The sequence below is a fragment of the Saccostrea cucullata genome, unplaced genomic scaffold (genome assembly GCF_032062105.1).
Source record: "Saccostrea cucullata isolate Sc308-1 unplaced genomic scaffold, CSIRO_AGI_Scuc_v1 ctg7186, whole genome shotgun sequence".
Taxonomy (NCBI): Eukaryota; Metazoa; Mollusca; class Bivalvia; order Ostreida; family Ostreidae; genus Saccostrea; species Saccostrea cuccullata.
Window position 1 is genome coordinate 17,992 of NW_026935044.1, and position 16,173 is coordinate 34,164.

The window sequence follows — 16,173 nt, forward strand, 5'->3', positions numbered from 1 at the left end:
ATGTTTCATTTCATGTTTTTAGAACGTTTTTAAAACGTAATATAAAAATCTTTGATATTTGAAAGCTAAACATTACCTTTTGAAACATTTTTAAAACGTTTCAAAAATATTTTAGAAAAATGTTCGAAAAGGATTTAATCATAAGCTTCTTGAAAACATTTTTAAAATGTTTTAAAAATGTTATAAAGAGAAGAGGAAATGTTTTAAAAATGTTTTTAAAATGTTTAGTCTGAAATGTTTCGGAAAAACCTTTTTACAACACCAATAAAATGTTTTGAAAATGTTTTGTGCTACCTGGGTGGGTACCCCAAAGCGTAACAGACGGACGGACAGATAGACGCACAGACGGACGGACGGACATAACGGTTACTATATACCCTCCCGCTTTTCAAGCGGGGGGTATAAATATGTTGGTGTTTTTAAGTCCAGTGGAAAATGTTTTTACCAATGATGGAACTTTACCATTTGACGGTGGACGGCTGACACTTTGGACCATGAATAAACTTGAGGGGAATAAAATGTAAACTTACAAAGTGTGAATTTTTGCATTAATCTCCACTAATATTTCAAAATTTTCCACAATATAGAAGATTCTTTTATGCTAACATCAAATACGCAATTTCTACGTCCAAGGTGTATCATCCATTCAGGCAATTGTGTATAATAAAAGATACCTTTGAACTTTATCTCTAAGTATATAAATGGATTCTTAAAACTTGCTCATATGGGAAGCATAAAAATGATATTGTATATAGAACATGTTTTATTCTGCAAGCCAGGTCATGGCCTTTTTGATGTGAAATGAAAAATGGCATGGGTCAACAAGATAAGCTAAAATTGCTTGAATACAATTTGGGGGCAGGGGGTGGGGTTGAATTTTGGTCTAAAAATCTTTTTGCCGGCGTTATATGCGAGTCTAATTTTGAATAGGGTAATATATGGATTTGAGGATATTATACAAATTTAAAGCACTTGTTTCGAAAATGAATTTTAACCCATAGTGTAATAATAATACAAGGTATTTATCTCCAAATTAGACTCAGTACCCCCCTCCTCAGAAATGAACTCATTAACATCTATCCACACAACCACATATGGCAAGCTGTGATATTGATAGGTCGCGTAAAAGTTCATATTCCGACTATGGTTCACTTGCATTGGCCAATATTTCAATAAGCTACGAAGTTTACTTTTTTTCATTCATGCACGACCAGAGTGAGAGAGGATCGAACATTTTGGTCGTGGTTTGCCGCTTCCGTTTCTATAGTTAGAAATGACTTGGATATAATTTCCAATTAACGGTATTGTTCTTTTTCAAGTTATAAGACCCTCAGATCCATATATTTCTCTATTCAAAATAAGGCTCGCATATAAGTCGGACGTAAGATTTTTAGACCAACATCCCCTTCCCCTAAAATCCAAATTATATTCAAAGTACAACGTACATGTACATCAACTTGTATTTAAAACTAGAATTTATCATTATTGACTATAGTTTTTCGAGGTTTCATTTCCGTTTCCTGAATTTTCTTTTCAATGTCAAAGTGTTTCAATAGCTGTATTTACACAAACCTTCCGGCAATATTAGTTCACAGAGGAAGGAAAACATGTAATGATAAAGATCAATGGCAGTGAAAGATTTTTCAAAACTATTTTTCTCCCGTCAGCATGATTATTCGCCAAGACAACTTTGAAAAGTACATGCATCTGTAGATATCAGTTATCTGCACACCGAATGAAGATTAGTTTGCAGCAAAAATTAGGTAAAAAGCCAATTTCAGTGATTTATATATGCAAGTATATATACACTGTACATGTATCTTGTAGATGAACATGTACATATTTAAGTGACTATTACTTTATTTTAAAATTCCTCTTTTACACTTCAGCGGACAGGTTTTGAAGCTGCAGTCGAGAAAACATTGTCAATTTGTTGCTTCTTTTCTAAAAATGGAGTTGTCGGATATCCCGGGAAAATATTTTGAAGGTAATTATCAGGAATAAAATAACCATTTTTTCATCCCGGTCTATTGAAGAACTTAAGATTTTTAAAAAAACGTTAATGTCAATATGTAGTGAAGTATTGTATGTAAAAACTGACAACGCTGGTAATCGTTTATAGTTGTATTCAGTATTAATCACACAAGACTTACAATATTATAACCAAATGTGCAATCTTTCCTGCAAATCAGAATCCACACACCACCATGCACTCAGACCAATCGCAACTTCTCGGGCCTTTCCGACTAGCGGAAAAACGACCTCGAATGTACTATGAAGACGCCATTACAACTCCCCCTTTTCACGATCTTTGAAATAAATGTATAGAGACCTTTCATCTGTGGAATATGGAGTTTAACTTCATACAATGCAATGATATTACTTCGAATATACTATAGAAGGGACTTCAAAATCCGTCTATCCTATATTTGAATAAACAGGAAGATGTATAAATTTTTAACATCCGGTGAAGATAATACATTCGAGGTTGCTTTCCGACCTCTGACGGAAAGACCCGAGATGATGCGATTGGCACTCAGACCAGACGACAACTTCCTCGCTCATGCGCATCACACACGGTGTCAAGTTAACTCGTACCTGAACACACTCATACCACACTACACTCCCCTCCCTTTTGAAAAAGAGGGAGGTACTCCTGTACCTTATGTAAATATCAACCAAACACTTATATGATTGTGAAAATAAACAGTGATTCTTAAAGATTCTATAATATAGAGAAGCAGATAAACTGAATATCAGCAGTGGTATTACATATAATTCAGATAATGTTCACAACATACAGTCTCTAAATCATTTTACCTGAGTTCACATACAATAAACCATGCTGAATCCAGATACAAATTATTTCTAAATTCACTATGAGATCTCAATGATAAATATTACCATTGTATCAACAGTATGAATATAACTAAAAAAAATGATTGATAATGAGACTTTCCATCCAATCACTCAAACTACATATAATAATAGCACATACACAGGCTAAAAAAGTTTAGATATGAAATCAATATAGAACAATTATATGGCAATTTATGAATGACGAATGATACAAAAGAATCATCACAAATTCTAACACTTATTAGACATAATGAATCCTGCCGCATCTCTTGCATATACTTACAACTATAACTAAAATGAACAATATCAGGATTCAATTATCTATTACAATATAGAACAACATAGTTTATATGATGTTCCACTCTCGTCCCGGAACTCGAAACATCGGACAATGGCCGGGGACAATGTATTCTGCTACCTCAAGGATCTTCTCCTATTCTTGTCCTGGTCGTTCCCGTTCCTACTGTACTTCCTCCAAATTGATGCATCTTCCTGTGGAAAAGATCGCCAACGACAGCTACTGTTCCCATCTGGGATGCATGGACTAGCACGGAGATGTCTTCTGACGTATGTCCTGGTGTGTGTACGACTTCTCTCTGATCATCGATCCAGAATGACAACTTGAAGTCATGGAAGTGGTGTAGATCACCAACACACATCTGAGAAGCTGCAACATGGTAGGCATTGGGGAAAACATTCAAGTTTCCCATGTGGTCTAAGTGACAATGAGTCGTCACGCAGCATTCTATGTCCTCAACTGCCAAACCCTGTTCACTGAGGCGGGATAGTAAGTATTGTCTATCTGAAGGATTTCCCGTGTCGACTATGATGTTCATCGATCCTTTTAATAGAGTAATACTACTTCCCATTTTCCGTTTTCCTAGGCTTGGGAAGTTTTCCTCGTAACCTGCTTGGAGGACAATAACTTCATAAGGGGTGTCCTCTTCCTCGCTACTGCTATCTCCATCGCTGTTTTTATCTGCTACATCTTCTTCACTACCGCATTCATCCAGAACTTCCCACTCGATCTCATCATGTTCTTCAACACGTCTGTTGGGCTCCTGTGGTTCTCCGACTCCATGTGACCTTCTGGTTCTGACCTTTCTTCGAGCTCAGCGAGCTCCTTTCTCCCCCACCTCTTGTATGCACGTCTCTAGTTACAAACTAGGGACATAAGAATTCTCCAGTGAAGTAATACCGCTGGGCTGTTTACTGGACTCATAGTGAAGCGGTTCATCAAGGGCCACCGCATCGTACGGGTCAGCTGACCCATCTGGACAAATGTCCTACCCATAATTGGGTATTCTCGGGGCAGTGGGATTTCTTCATTGACGTGCACCACTAACTCGTCGATTGTCGCAGTTGGTCCCAAGACGTACTGACCTAACACATTTAAACACGATGCTCTCAAAGTGTGATATTCCGGCAGCGCTGCCAAAGAGTTCCAGGGGCGATCCCAGAACAACCTAGGAAGATGATACTCCCAAGCATGATGCTTGAGGTGCTTAGAGCGATAATGACATCCAGGAACAGGGCATGCTGATCGTTTATCCCGTACATTAGGTATCTGTCTTTGTGTGGACGGTCCCGGCTCCTGGGTCTGTTCCTTGGCAGGTTCCAAATCTGGTGAAAGTTCTTGTGTCGGCGCATCACCTGTCCGTCGCCGCTTAAAGGGTGGTAGGCCCTCTTCAACATCAGACGACTCTTCGTCTGTTTCTTGATGGCAGTACTCATCTGTGAGGTACTCGTCAGAATCAGAGATGTCGGCTTCATCTGCCGTGATATACTCTCTGTCAGATTCTTCCATTGTACCTAAAATAAAATTGAACACAAACATAACATTAGTAAAAGGTACAAGACATATTATACTTGACACCTTGGACATATATACGTCTTCAAGGTATCTGCTACCTCTTGAGTGATTGCGATGCATGCTCCATGATACCAATTATCACACGTGTCACACTGTATCATAAGACGTCCGTCATCAGGTTTGTCACATATACAAAAAGACTGTATTCTGAAGTTTAACCTTGTAGAGGTATGAAGATATTTTCTGAACAACAATGCCAGGTCCCTTCCAGGGTGGATCTAGTTTCTTAGAACGACCTTTAGTTTTGGCGCTATCCAACACATAGATGAGATCACCAACTGCATATTCTCTGGTATGTATCTTGACATCATAATCTCTTTTCATATGAACTTGATGCGTCTTCAATACATCTCTGGCCACCTCATGAGCTGTTCTTATAGACTCTTGTAATCTTGACACATAATCCTCATGGTCACTGGATGCAATAGTTTCAGGTGGTCGAAAAACTGGGTCAGCGGGTATGCTCACTTCTCGGCCTGACATAAGTTTGTTTGGTGTGAAACCAGTGTGTCTGTTTACGGATGATCTAATAGCACTTGCAAGCTGAGGTAAATGTTCATCCCCAATTATTTTGTGACTTGTCAACAAAACAGCGTACAGCATCCATAAGTGTCCTATTAAATCTCTCGACCTGCCCATTTCCTGAAGGGCGATACGGCGTTGTACGACTCTTATGAATCTGAAGTATGTCACAAATGGTCTTGAAGAGTCTGCTCTCAAAGTTTCTCCCTTGGTCAGTGAATATGTTGAAGGGAAAACCAAATCGAGCAAAAAATTCATTTAAGGCAGCTCAAGCTGTGACTTCAGCTGTTTGTGATGGTAATGGGACACATTCCACCCATTTGGTAAACTGGTCCACCATGACTAAAATGTTCGAGCTGCCTGAGGTAGATTCGGGTAAAGGACCCAAGAAATCAAGGTGAACTCTCTCCATTGGTACTCCAGCTTGGTATTTTGTCATGGGACACTTTGCTTTTCTGTTGGCCTTTTTGTGTTTACTGCTAATGTCACATGTCCTTACAAAATCTCTGGTTGACTGATTCATGCTATACCAATAGAACTTCTCTTTCACTCGTAAATATGTTCTTGACACACCTTGATGTAAGTCATGACATAGTCCTAGTACTTCATCTACCAAGGTTTTTGGCACCACAAGTCTTGGTTCTCCACCATTCTTTGGGTGGTTGCGCAGTATTCCCTCACCATCAATGAAAAACATCTCTTTATTAACCCAGTATTTCTTTGCTGCCTTGCTGCTTATAAAAATTTCATCTTCAGATGGGGTTTCATTTGACACCAGATAAGGAAGTATCAATCTAAGATCAGAATCTTTTTCCTGAAACTCTTTCAGTTCTTCGGGTGAATATTCAATGCCTGCAAACCCACTAGTACGGGAAGCAGTGCGGACTTGATTACACTGTTGTTCTTCCATACTAATGAGAGTAGGTTTATCTGGGTCTGTAAAGGAAATTTCCAACGATGTATGATGCAAGTCTGAGCTTGACTCTTGAAAAACCAATTCCATGTCGTCGGATTCCTTCTCGTTAAATAACCAGGACAAAGCAGCATGCACTTCAGTTGTTTCTACTGTCCTACCCAGGGGAACGACATCATCCACATCTTCAGTGAATTTTCCCCAGTTTTTATGTGCTCTAGTACAATACTTGCATCCTCCACAGGGTAGTTGGGTTGGGTCTATATCCACCTTCATATCAGGACATGGCTTGTTGTCAGGGATACGGGAAAGCGGGTCCGCATTCCCGTGCTTCTTGCCAGGTCTGTGAATAACAGTCATATTGTATTGACTTAAGACTTGAAGCCATCTGGCTAACTGACCTTGTGGGTTTTTAAAATTGAGGAGCCAGGTAAGGCTGCTATGGTCAGTCCTAACAACAAATTCTCTGCCCAACAGATAATGATTGAATTGTTTGGTGAAACGGACAATCGCAAGTAACTCCTTTCTTGTTGTACAATAGCGCTGTTGCTCTGGGGTGAGACTAAAACTGCCATACGCAATAACGCGCTCTTTATCCTCCTGCACCTGTATGAGTTCTGCACCTATTGCAAAGTCTGACGCGTCTGTGTCTAGGATGAATAAATCCTTAGAGTTTGGTAATGCTAGAACTGGAGTAGTTATAAGTGACAATTTCAAACTGTCAAAGGCGTCTTGCTGCTGTTGTCCCCACACATACCGCTTCTTGTCCGTAAGCCGGTTAAGGGGTGCTGCTATCTTGGCATAGTCTTTGATGAATGTTCTGTAGTAATTTGCAAAACCCAGAAATTTCTCAATTTCTTTAGTTTTTGCTAGGGTTTTCCAATCTTTCACAGCTTCGACATACTCGTCCCCTATAGGTAATCCTGTTTTGTTTACTTTCCGGCCTAGGAATTCTACTTCCTTCTGGAATAGAAGGCATTTCCTGGCTTTTAGCTTTAGTCCGTAATGACGAAATCTATCAAAGACTATTTGCAGGTTATGCAGGTGATCCTCAAATGATTTTCCCATCACAAGGATGTCGTCCAGGAAGGCTAACACAATGTTCCATGTCAGTCCGCGCAAGACTAGTTTGCAGGTTATGCAGGTGACTCATCCCGGTAAAGAATAACCCATACTTTGTTATGAAGGCTGTTTTGTTCCTTATCAGAATCTTTTACTTTTATCTGATATACGCTGAGTTGGCATCACGAACCACTCATTTCCGGACAATGTGTCAATACACTCTTCAATTAGAGGTAAAGGGTAAACATCTTTCTTTGTTACAGAGTTAATGATTTTCTTCTGAGGTTGACTCTTGTCCAGCACAAAGTCTAATGGAGTACGTCTCATGCTCTGCTTAATTGGTGATGCAGAGCCAGTGTTTATGGAATGTTCTATCTCTGTAAAGGTGCCAAGATCAAAATCATTCTCAGCAAAAACATCTTTATATTCCTTGAGTAGATTCATCAATAACTTGCTCTGACTTTGCAACGGATTTCTGGAACAGGGAACTCAAGTGCTCTGGAAGTTCTGGTATTGGTCCTTCACTTTGGGGTTTTGCTTCTGGTACAACAATCACTGGGTCTGCTGACAAAGCTTCTCCCACTAACGTGCCTTTTCGGATGGTAAAGTACCGGTCACTGGCATTAACTAAACATAGCCTAGGTGAGTTCTGTTTAGAGTACACACATCATCGTGGCATCATAACAGGAATATCTTCCTCAGGCTCTATAACGTAGCTTCCATCAATGTGTTCAGATAGTTTACCACTGACATGTATGGCTGAATTTGGCGGAATTACAGTTTTACCAGGCACTGTTACTTTGGCAACTGTTGGAGCTTCACGACTCTTTCCATATGACATTTGCAAAACTTCAGAGTTAATGGAGAACTGGTTCTTACTGCAATCTAGTATAACATTGTTTTCCCGCATGAAGTCTAAGCCTAGGAGTATGTCATCATCCATAGGTGCTACATATATTTCAGATGGGTAGCTTTGGGCTCCTATCTTGATGTCAACTGGACCAATGATGAATGTATCCATTTTCATATCACGCCCTGCACCATACATGACTGTGCGTTTCTTAACAGGTGGTTTGATCTGCATCTTTTCATATACCCGATCCGAGATAATAGTGACTTCTGCTCCCGTATCTATTACTGCAGTAATGTCTGTAGAGTTCACTTTTACATTTAATCTCAGCATAGAAGCTGATCCCAACTGTAGAATGGTCATTGTTTTGTCTACGTCTGCACTATGATCTTCAGAATTGGAAGTATGATTTCTATTTGATGTTTTCCGTCTAGGTCTTCTATGCTTCTTGTGTTTTCTTGATGTATGTCTTATTGATTTCTGACTCGTTTCTTCTGTTGCACAATTTTTTTTGAGGCGCTTTGTAGTATTACGGGTCGGATTTACGCCTGTTGACCCGGCCCACTCTCGTTTAAAGATCTCGTCTCAGATTGTGAACTCCCGTTTGTATTCTGACTTCTGCTTTGATTCTGGGCCCTCAACTTCTTAGGCTTTCTGCAATCTCTTGCTAGGTGCCCTGGTTTGTCACAATTGTAGCATGTACGGGTCTCCGTATTTTGTGGTCTTCTTTTCCGTTTATTCTCCATGTTGCTTAATTTGCATGTTGTCCACAAGAATCTTGATCTGTTCCTCCATAGACTTTAGCTGATCTGATTGATGTGCTGGCGTAGAAAAATTTGTATCGCTCTTCACTGCTGCGTTAATTGTTCTCACAGAATCAATCTCGTGCTCGGGGTCTTCAGAAAATTCTCGACGTCTAATGGGTTTACCATATATAGCTTTGGTAGTGTGCTGGTACCACTTGATCTTGTCTATGGCGTCCTCAATAGATTTTGGTTTCGACATTGAAGCATTTTGACCAGCCTCTTTATCACAGCATCCCTGACAGAATCTCCATACAGCTTGCGAGTATACGTGTTCTTCTGGCAGGTCACGAAAAGCTTAGGAAAAGTAATCTGTCAGCCCAATCTTTAAGTTTTTTCCTGTGTTCTGATGGGCTCCCATAAACTGGACTTGAAGAGTCTCTGATAGATCCACAAAGTTAAAACGCTTTTCTAGCTTGCGAACTAACTCAAAATAGTCTATGCCGTAGTCTCTGTTCACAATACTGGTATAAAACTTGCTGGCTTTTCCATCGAGACACCAACATAACTGGTCTTTGCGTTCTGCAGCTGTCCAGTGGGATACATCTGCATATCTGTTGAATTTCACAAAAAAGGCTTCCCAGTTAGTAGTCCCATCATACCGCAAGGCTTTGGGCAGATACACAGGTTTTGTTTCGTGTCGCCCCTGGCTCTCGGAGACTGTTGGTTGACGTCTTACGAAAGTTGGCGACAACTGAGGTGAAGGCAATGTACGTCGTTGTACCATAGGTGTCTGGAACCGGATATGGTCTGGAACTGGACGGTGCACTTCATTGTCATGCGAAGAATTTTCCTGCTCTCCTGATCTGTAGTAAGCATGGCTGGAAGGTGGTCGCATACTGTTAGGTATATAACGCTTCTGAGTAGGTGTTGACTCATCACTGTATGCGTGCACTGCACGGTTACTTTCACCTGATGATGGAGTTCTTCTGGGTTCCGACAAAGGGGTCGCTGTGTGTTGAGGGTGAGTAGACGGCTTTGCTGTGCTGTCACTCGTCTTATACTCTGTATTTACTTCACCATGATCCTCGTAATCCTGGAACTTTGTGAAGTAATCCTCCATACCATCACTTGTGGGCTTGGCGTAGCTATGGTCTATGCACAAAGGTGGTAGAAAATCTACACATTCAACTAGTTCTGGTGTGACCCTTAGTTTAGGTATACCCATAAATGTTTCCAAGTCAGTTGGGCCTTGCTTTCTCAGTTCCCATATACGGTCAGCTATGACCTGACCCACACCTGGTAGGACTCTTAGATTTTCATAGGCACAGGTGTTTATGTTAATTTTGAATGGACTCTTCCTGTGTTTTGACATCATATTAATGGTAGGGGGGATATACAAACAAACTTGTGTGTGTTCAATATCTTTAATTCAATTCAAATTTAAATATCTTTTACAATATATACTAAGTTATCACGTGTTTATCAAAATGCACAAAAAACATAATTCTGCCAGGCTTTAATTCAATTCAAATTTAAATCAATCTTTGACAGATTCCCGCCACGAGGAAAAAATATCAACGAAATTCAATACACAGAAATTTTCGTGCAGAATCGATTGCTCGCAGCGCCAGTGAAGTATTGTATGTAAAAACTGACAACGCTGGTAATCGTTTATAGTTGTATTCAGTATTAATCACACAAGACTTACAATATTATAACCAAATGTGCAATCTTTCCTGCAAATCGGAATCCACACACCACCAGGCACTCAGACCAGACGACAACTTCCTCGCTCATGCGCATCACACACGGTGTCAAGTCAACTCGTACCTGAACACACTCATACCACACTACAGTAGGTACATGAATTTCTTCGATAGAATACTCAAAGAAGATGGCATTAGTTTAAAAAATGAAAATGTCTTGAACAAATAAATTCAATTTATTGAACGTGATAATGTTATCTGAGTACGAAAAGTTATACAAATTTAACTTAGTACCTAAACTTACCCCTTGTTAATTTTTAATCATTCAAATCCAAAGGACAACGATAAAGATAAATCTGAATTTACACTAGTCTTCTTAATTAACTCCCCCCTCCTTCAATTCGTTTTCGCGAATTGTTCGAAGTTTGAATATTAATTTGACAATAAGTAGCCCTCTCTCCTTGAAAAAGGCTATTCGGCGCGCCAGCGCGTCCATTTCATCCCAATATCACAAAAGTATTTTTTTTTCCCTCACATTAAAACACTTAAATGACTTCAATTTCTTTATAATTTAAAGCTGAAAACTTCTCATTCTTGCACGGTACGTCTACACTCATCGAACCTCTAAAGCGAAATACATTTAAATGTTAAGAAATCTGCTCCTTATATTGCGGTTGTATGAGATAGCTTCGATGAACGGGAAATATGACAGACTATGCATTTTCACTTGTAGTGTTCAGCTTTAAGGGTTTAGAAGCCAGTTTATTTCTGGGATGTCATCGGGCCGCGTGACGCTCTGGTAAGAGCGCTTGCTCTAGAGTCGCGGAGTATAGTGTTGAATCTTACGTCACGGGCTCAAATCCAACTGCAGGACGTGAAAAACAGTCCTTCAAATGACACCGCTTTACCCGAAGTCCCGTGTTGAAGTAGGTGCTGGTATGAAGAGATCCCCCAGTGCAAAACAGACCAGATTGCAGGATTTAATCAGCCCCTATTACCGGTACTACCAACAAGTGGTGGTGTCTCAATATGAATGAAAAAATTACGAAAAGATAGCTGAAACACAACTAAACTTAAAAACTTAAGCTTACTAATAGTTTCCACAAAGTTTCAGTGCTGACACTTCAAGTTTTCGCAGTAGGGATGCTGATTTGCCTCTGGTTTAATTAAAATTAGTCCATTTACTCTTCTAAAAGATTGAAAAAATATTTTTAAAAATTTTTTTTACGACGTACGATTGACAAAGGATGAAAATAGAGCGAAATACTATAATTTACCTTAGGAGACGACCATTTGATTCTGAGGGGGACTGTCATTGTTATTTTGGAAATAAATAATCTATCCTGGAGAATGGTAAAAAAAAATCTGACCTCGACTGGACAGGGAAAAAAAACCAGTCCCTGACCCCCCCCCCCCCCCCCACACACACACACACGTATTAGAATTGTTGACTTTGATGATTAATTTCCGCGTTAGACTTTTTTTTAGTGAAGAGGAAAGTAAGTAATTTGTCTTTGACCCTACTGGAAATAAATAATCTGTCCTTCACCAACATGAAAATAAGTAATCTGAATCGAAAAATATTGCCAACCCCCTTTTCAGAATCAAATGATCATCCCCTAAGTGAGTCAGATGATATTTTAATGCATATTGGAGTTAGAAAACTTAAAGTCGGAGACTAATTTCCTTTTATGTTTTTCAGTCGAAGAACCTACCATTAAAGCTATGTTGACAAAGTGCGGAGAAAGGCCAGGTCTCTTTCATATAACATTGACTGCTTCACAAAACCCACCCGCCAATCAGTTGACACAAAGGATCAAAGTGGCAGAGAAACTTATTAGAGACTTCCCAGAAGGATTCACTCGCCAAGCATCTAGAAACCTGCTTGGAGCTTTCTATTTTTATGATAGTCAGTTTTCAAAGGCTATTCAAACATTTCAAGAAGTTATTGAAAATGATTCAAAATCACTAACTGCTTCTGCGAATCTCGCCTTTGTTTATCAAAGGCTGAAGATAAATTCAAAAGTATCAGAATATGAATCTAAATTATCGATGTACGACTCGGTGGGCCAAGGCATAGTTCTAGCTGATCAAGCGTTTGCACTTTTATTTGATTGTTATGTTGAAAAAGACATTTTAGATAGAAATATTCTTCCAAAAGAACTTTTTTGCCAAAGTCTATTAAAGTTGGAAAGTAGTAATCGTCATCAATATATCACTGAAATACAGTATTGGCTCGGCGTAACATATAGTCGCCTCTACGCACAGTGTCCCAAAAGAACAGGAACAGAAAATATGGCAAAAGAATGTTTCATGAAAGGTACTCAATTATTTGCAGATGTTATTAAATACGAAGGTGATGGCAGACTTATTAAGGAATTTGTATCGGCATCATGGGTAAAACTTGGAATTTTCTTATCTAAAACCGCTGAACATAAGGGTGATGATATAAAAACCCATCTCCAAAAATTAAATTTATTGCAATATTTGCAAAATCCCGAGAAATGTTTCAAAGTAGCCGTACGGTGCGGGTCCGTTGATGAGTCGCAAGACCATGCAGAATTCCAACCTTCAAATGAAGTATTAAATAAATATGCAATTTTTTTAATGTCAAGGAAAAGACATGAAGAAGCTTTAGATAAGTTAAACCAATCTCTGTCTATAGATAATAGCCAGGGAAACTGGTATTCCCTGACATTAAGAGCTAAAGTACTGTCAAACTTAGGCAGGACTGACGAGGCTATTTGTGACTGGGAGAGGTCGTGTTCCTGGAATGGGATTCCTACAGACTGGTGTGAGTTGGCCAAAGCCTATCATTCAAAATATAAATTGTGTAAAGACAGCGATCAAGACACTGCCCAAAATTGTATTTTAAAAGCTTCTGATTATTTTCTGCGCGCTGTTCAAAACCTTTGGCAAGAGAAAAGACCAGAAGTTCATAGTGCTTATGGAGAATTTTTGCGTGAGATTGGAGAAGTGCGAGAAGCCATTGAATGTTTTAAGAGAGCAATTGAAGTTGAAACTCCTGACAAAGCAACACAGAGCTTTCGCTTATTATTTGAAACTCTTCTTCAGTTCTACAAAAGTTGCAGAGAAAATTCAGAAAAAACGGAGGAAGAATTGAATAAATCATTAGATGAAATGACATACCTCTACGACGTGGAACTACGAAAACATGGCGATTTGGAAAATGAAACTAAAGGCTTTATCAAGGATTTTGAAGAAGAGATGTTATTCCTGACAGCTTACTTTAAGTATTACAGAAGTCAACCAACATTATTTGTTGATGGAAAGAGCCTATCCGATTATATCACCTCTACAGTAGAACCTGAAAAAATAGAAAAATGGATGACTTTGGTCGAAGAAAATGTAAAATTAATTCATAATCGAGACAAATTTAAACGACAAATTGAAAATATATGTTCGAAATGTGGTGGTGGTTATACCAAACGACAACTCTCATTTTTTCCTGAACCACGAGTTAAACCTCGAAGTCTACGATATCCTTTTGATTTTTACGTAATATTTTCACCACCTGATAGGGATTGGGTTTGTCACGTGTTGTTGCAAACTCTTGAAGTATCCTACGGATATAAAGGCGCAGTAGCGGAAAGAGATATGATTCCAGGTTCTAAAGAGCTCTTTGAAAGGGTCTCTTTTATACAAAACTGTCCAAAAATACTTGTGATTCTGCGCCAGGAGTTTGAAAATTATCCAGAATGTAATTTTGAGTTAGCTCATGCTGTACTTAGAATGAAAGACAAAAACTCGGAGCGAATTGTGGTTCCGATATGTCGAACCATCAACGGCATGCATCCAGTGTTGAAAACTATTACATACTTAAATGCTATAGATGACTGCAATTGGAATAAACTAATACGAGCAATAGAGTCAAAATGATTCATTCAAGCAATTAATTTAAATTGCTGCATTTTTTTAAAGACTAAAGGTTTTAAAAAAGATTTCATACAATTTTTATTTCTCACCAACAGTGAAATAAAAACAGATATTCACCTCTTCAGGTTTAATGATTTGAAAGCTTGTTGTGCAACGGCAGAGCATTAAGTTTACCAATGAAATTCATGCCTAACGTCATCCGATGCCCACCTCATGGCAACATAGATCTAAGATTAAACTTTTCTGAAAATGCAAATTAATGACATATGCAGCGTACCTTACCTACTGATAATTTTTCAATATATTCTTAGTTTTAGTGTCATCAGATGTTCATAGACAAAAAAATCAGCATGCATATCCAAAATTCTTGAATTAATTCAAAGAAAAATATATAAAACATAGTAAACATATATTCTACACGTTTCTTTAATAAAAAATTCTTTTAGAAGAAATGTTCAACACTTTATATCTAGACACTAAATATAGCACACAATTCCTTCAGGAATGGGAACTCTTCAACTCGATGGGAAAGACAAAAAAGTTCAAACTACGTTGCGTATGTCTTTTAATATTTTGGGACCCAAAATAAGGTCTTCTCACAAGCATCGCCACCAAGAGTTCTTGTAATTATTAATCCCAATGATCCGGTTAGCTCAGTCGACCCCCACAATTTGAAGTAAATATCATCAACAGAAACCCGGATGGAGATCACAATTAGGTTTGATTATTGATATATCTTTGTCACTTTAAACCAGGAAATCACGGAGCACTTTTTCTTCTTATATTAATAACATTGTATGTTCATAGTGTAGATGATGAAATGACATTTTTAACACATAAATCACCCTTTTTTATTCCACAAACATGTATTACGAAAACCATGCAACCCCGGGGAATTTTTTCCCTAAAACTATATTTCTGATAAACCGTCCGCAAAGTCATGGAGTGAAATATTTGGGGATGGGGGTTGTTATAAATGTTTTATTACACACTTAGTAATAAATACAGGTTTTTTGCATATGCGATATGGCTGACGTCACAATAGCCGTATCAGCCCTGCAGGGCTGATACGGCTATTGTGATGTCAATATCACACCCTTAGTAAATTAAACCACAAAAACAGTACTTGTGATCGTATACAATTTTTGGTGGGTTCATATTCTCTTGATTTTAACTTTTTGAAAATAAGGTTAATCTTAATTTACAAATACATGTAATAGATTATTTTAAATTACGGATCGAGTGCATTGAAATAGAAGTAGAAACAAACCCAAATCGTATGAGACAATGGATCATGTATATTTCTGTAAGAAGTCCATGCATGATTATTTACTTATTTTCTTCTCAACTTAATGTGTTCTGTATTTTATTACTAAGTATGTAATAAATATAATAAAACATACCCTTTTCCACATCACAACCTGTATCAGCCCTCGACCAATATCAGCCCTCGGGCCTTCGGCCCTCTGGCTGATATTGGTGTCTCGGGCTGATACAGGATGTGATATGGAAAAGGGTATGTATTATTCTCTACATAATTTACCTTGATCAATATAATCATATTATAATTAATGTAAATGACTTTTACTGAACTATGACGTCATAATGCTTTAATAATAATAATAATACTTTATTTAAAGAAGGTAACCCGATGAGTACAAAGTACTATTCTTCACCAGGGCCTTCTACAATTCAAACAATAGACGTAACTATGACGTTATATGCATACAACATGTAGATATTCA

At 38.4% G+C, this 16,173-nt stretch overlaps 1 protein-coding gene across 2 annotated transcripts; it reads left to right on the forward strand.

Annotated features, from left to right (window-relative positions):
• Positions 1–1,908: 1,908 nt before the first annotated feature.
• Positions 1,909–14,438, forward strand: LOC134241768 (tetratricopeptide repeat protein 22-like). Of its 2 annotated transcripts, XM_062723789.1 has the most exons (3): positions 1,909–1,987; positions 12,234–12,851; positions 13,197–14,438. In XM_062723789.1, the coding sequence occupies exons 1-3, from the start codon at positions 1,951–1,953 to the stop codon at positions 14,429–14,431; spliced, it is 1,890 nt and encodes a 629-aa protein (XP_062579773.1). In that variant the 5' UTR covers positions 1,909–1,950; the 3' UTR covers positions 14,432–14,438. The 2 variants fall into 2 exon arrangements, with proteins under 2 accessions (XP_062579773.1, XP_062579772.1); XM_062723788.1 differs by having other exon boundaries at positions 12,234–14,438.
• The last annotated feature ends 1,735 nt before the right edge of the window (positions 14,439–16,173 follow it).

Excerpts from the sequence above, each read along its gene's own strand:
- LOC134241768 (XM_062723788.1), top strand. The coding sequence starts at position 1,951 with ATGGAGTTGTCGGATATCCCGGGAAAATATTTTGAAG. Across the intron at positions 1,988-12,233 it reads CCCGGGAAAATATTTTGAAG|TCGAAGAACCTACCATTAAA; the intron begins GTAATTATCAGG and ends TATGTTTTTCAG.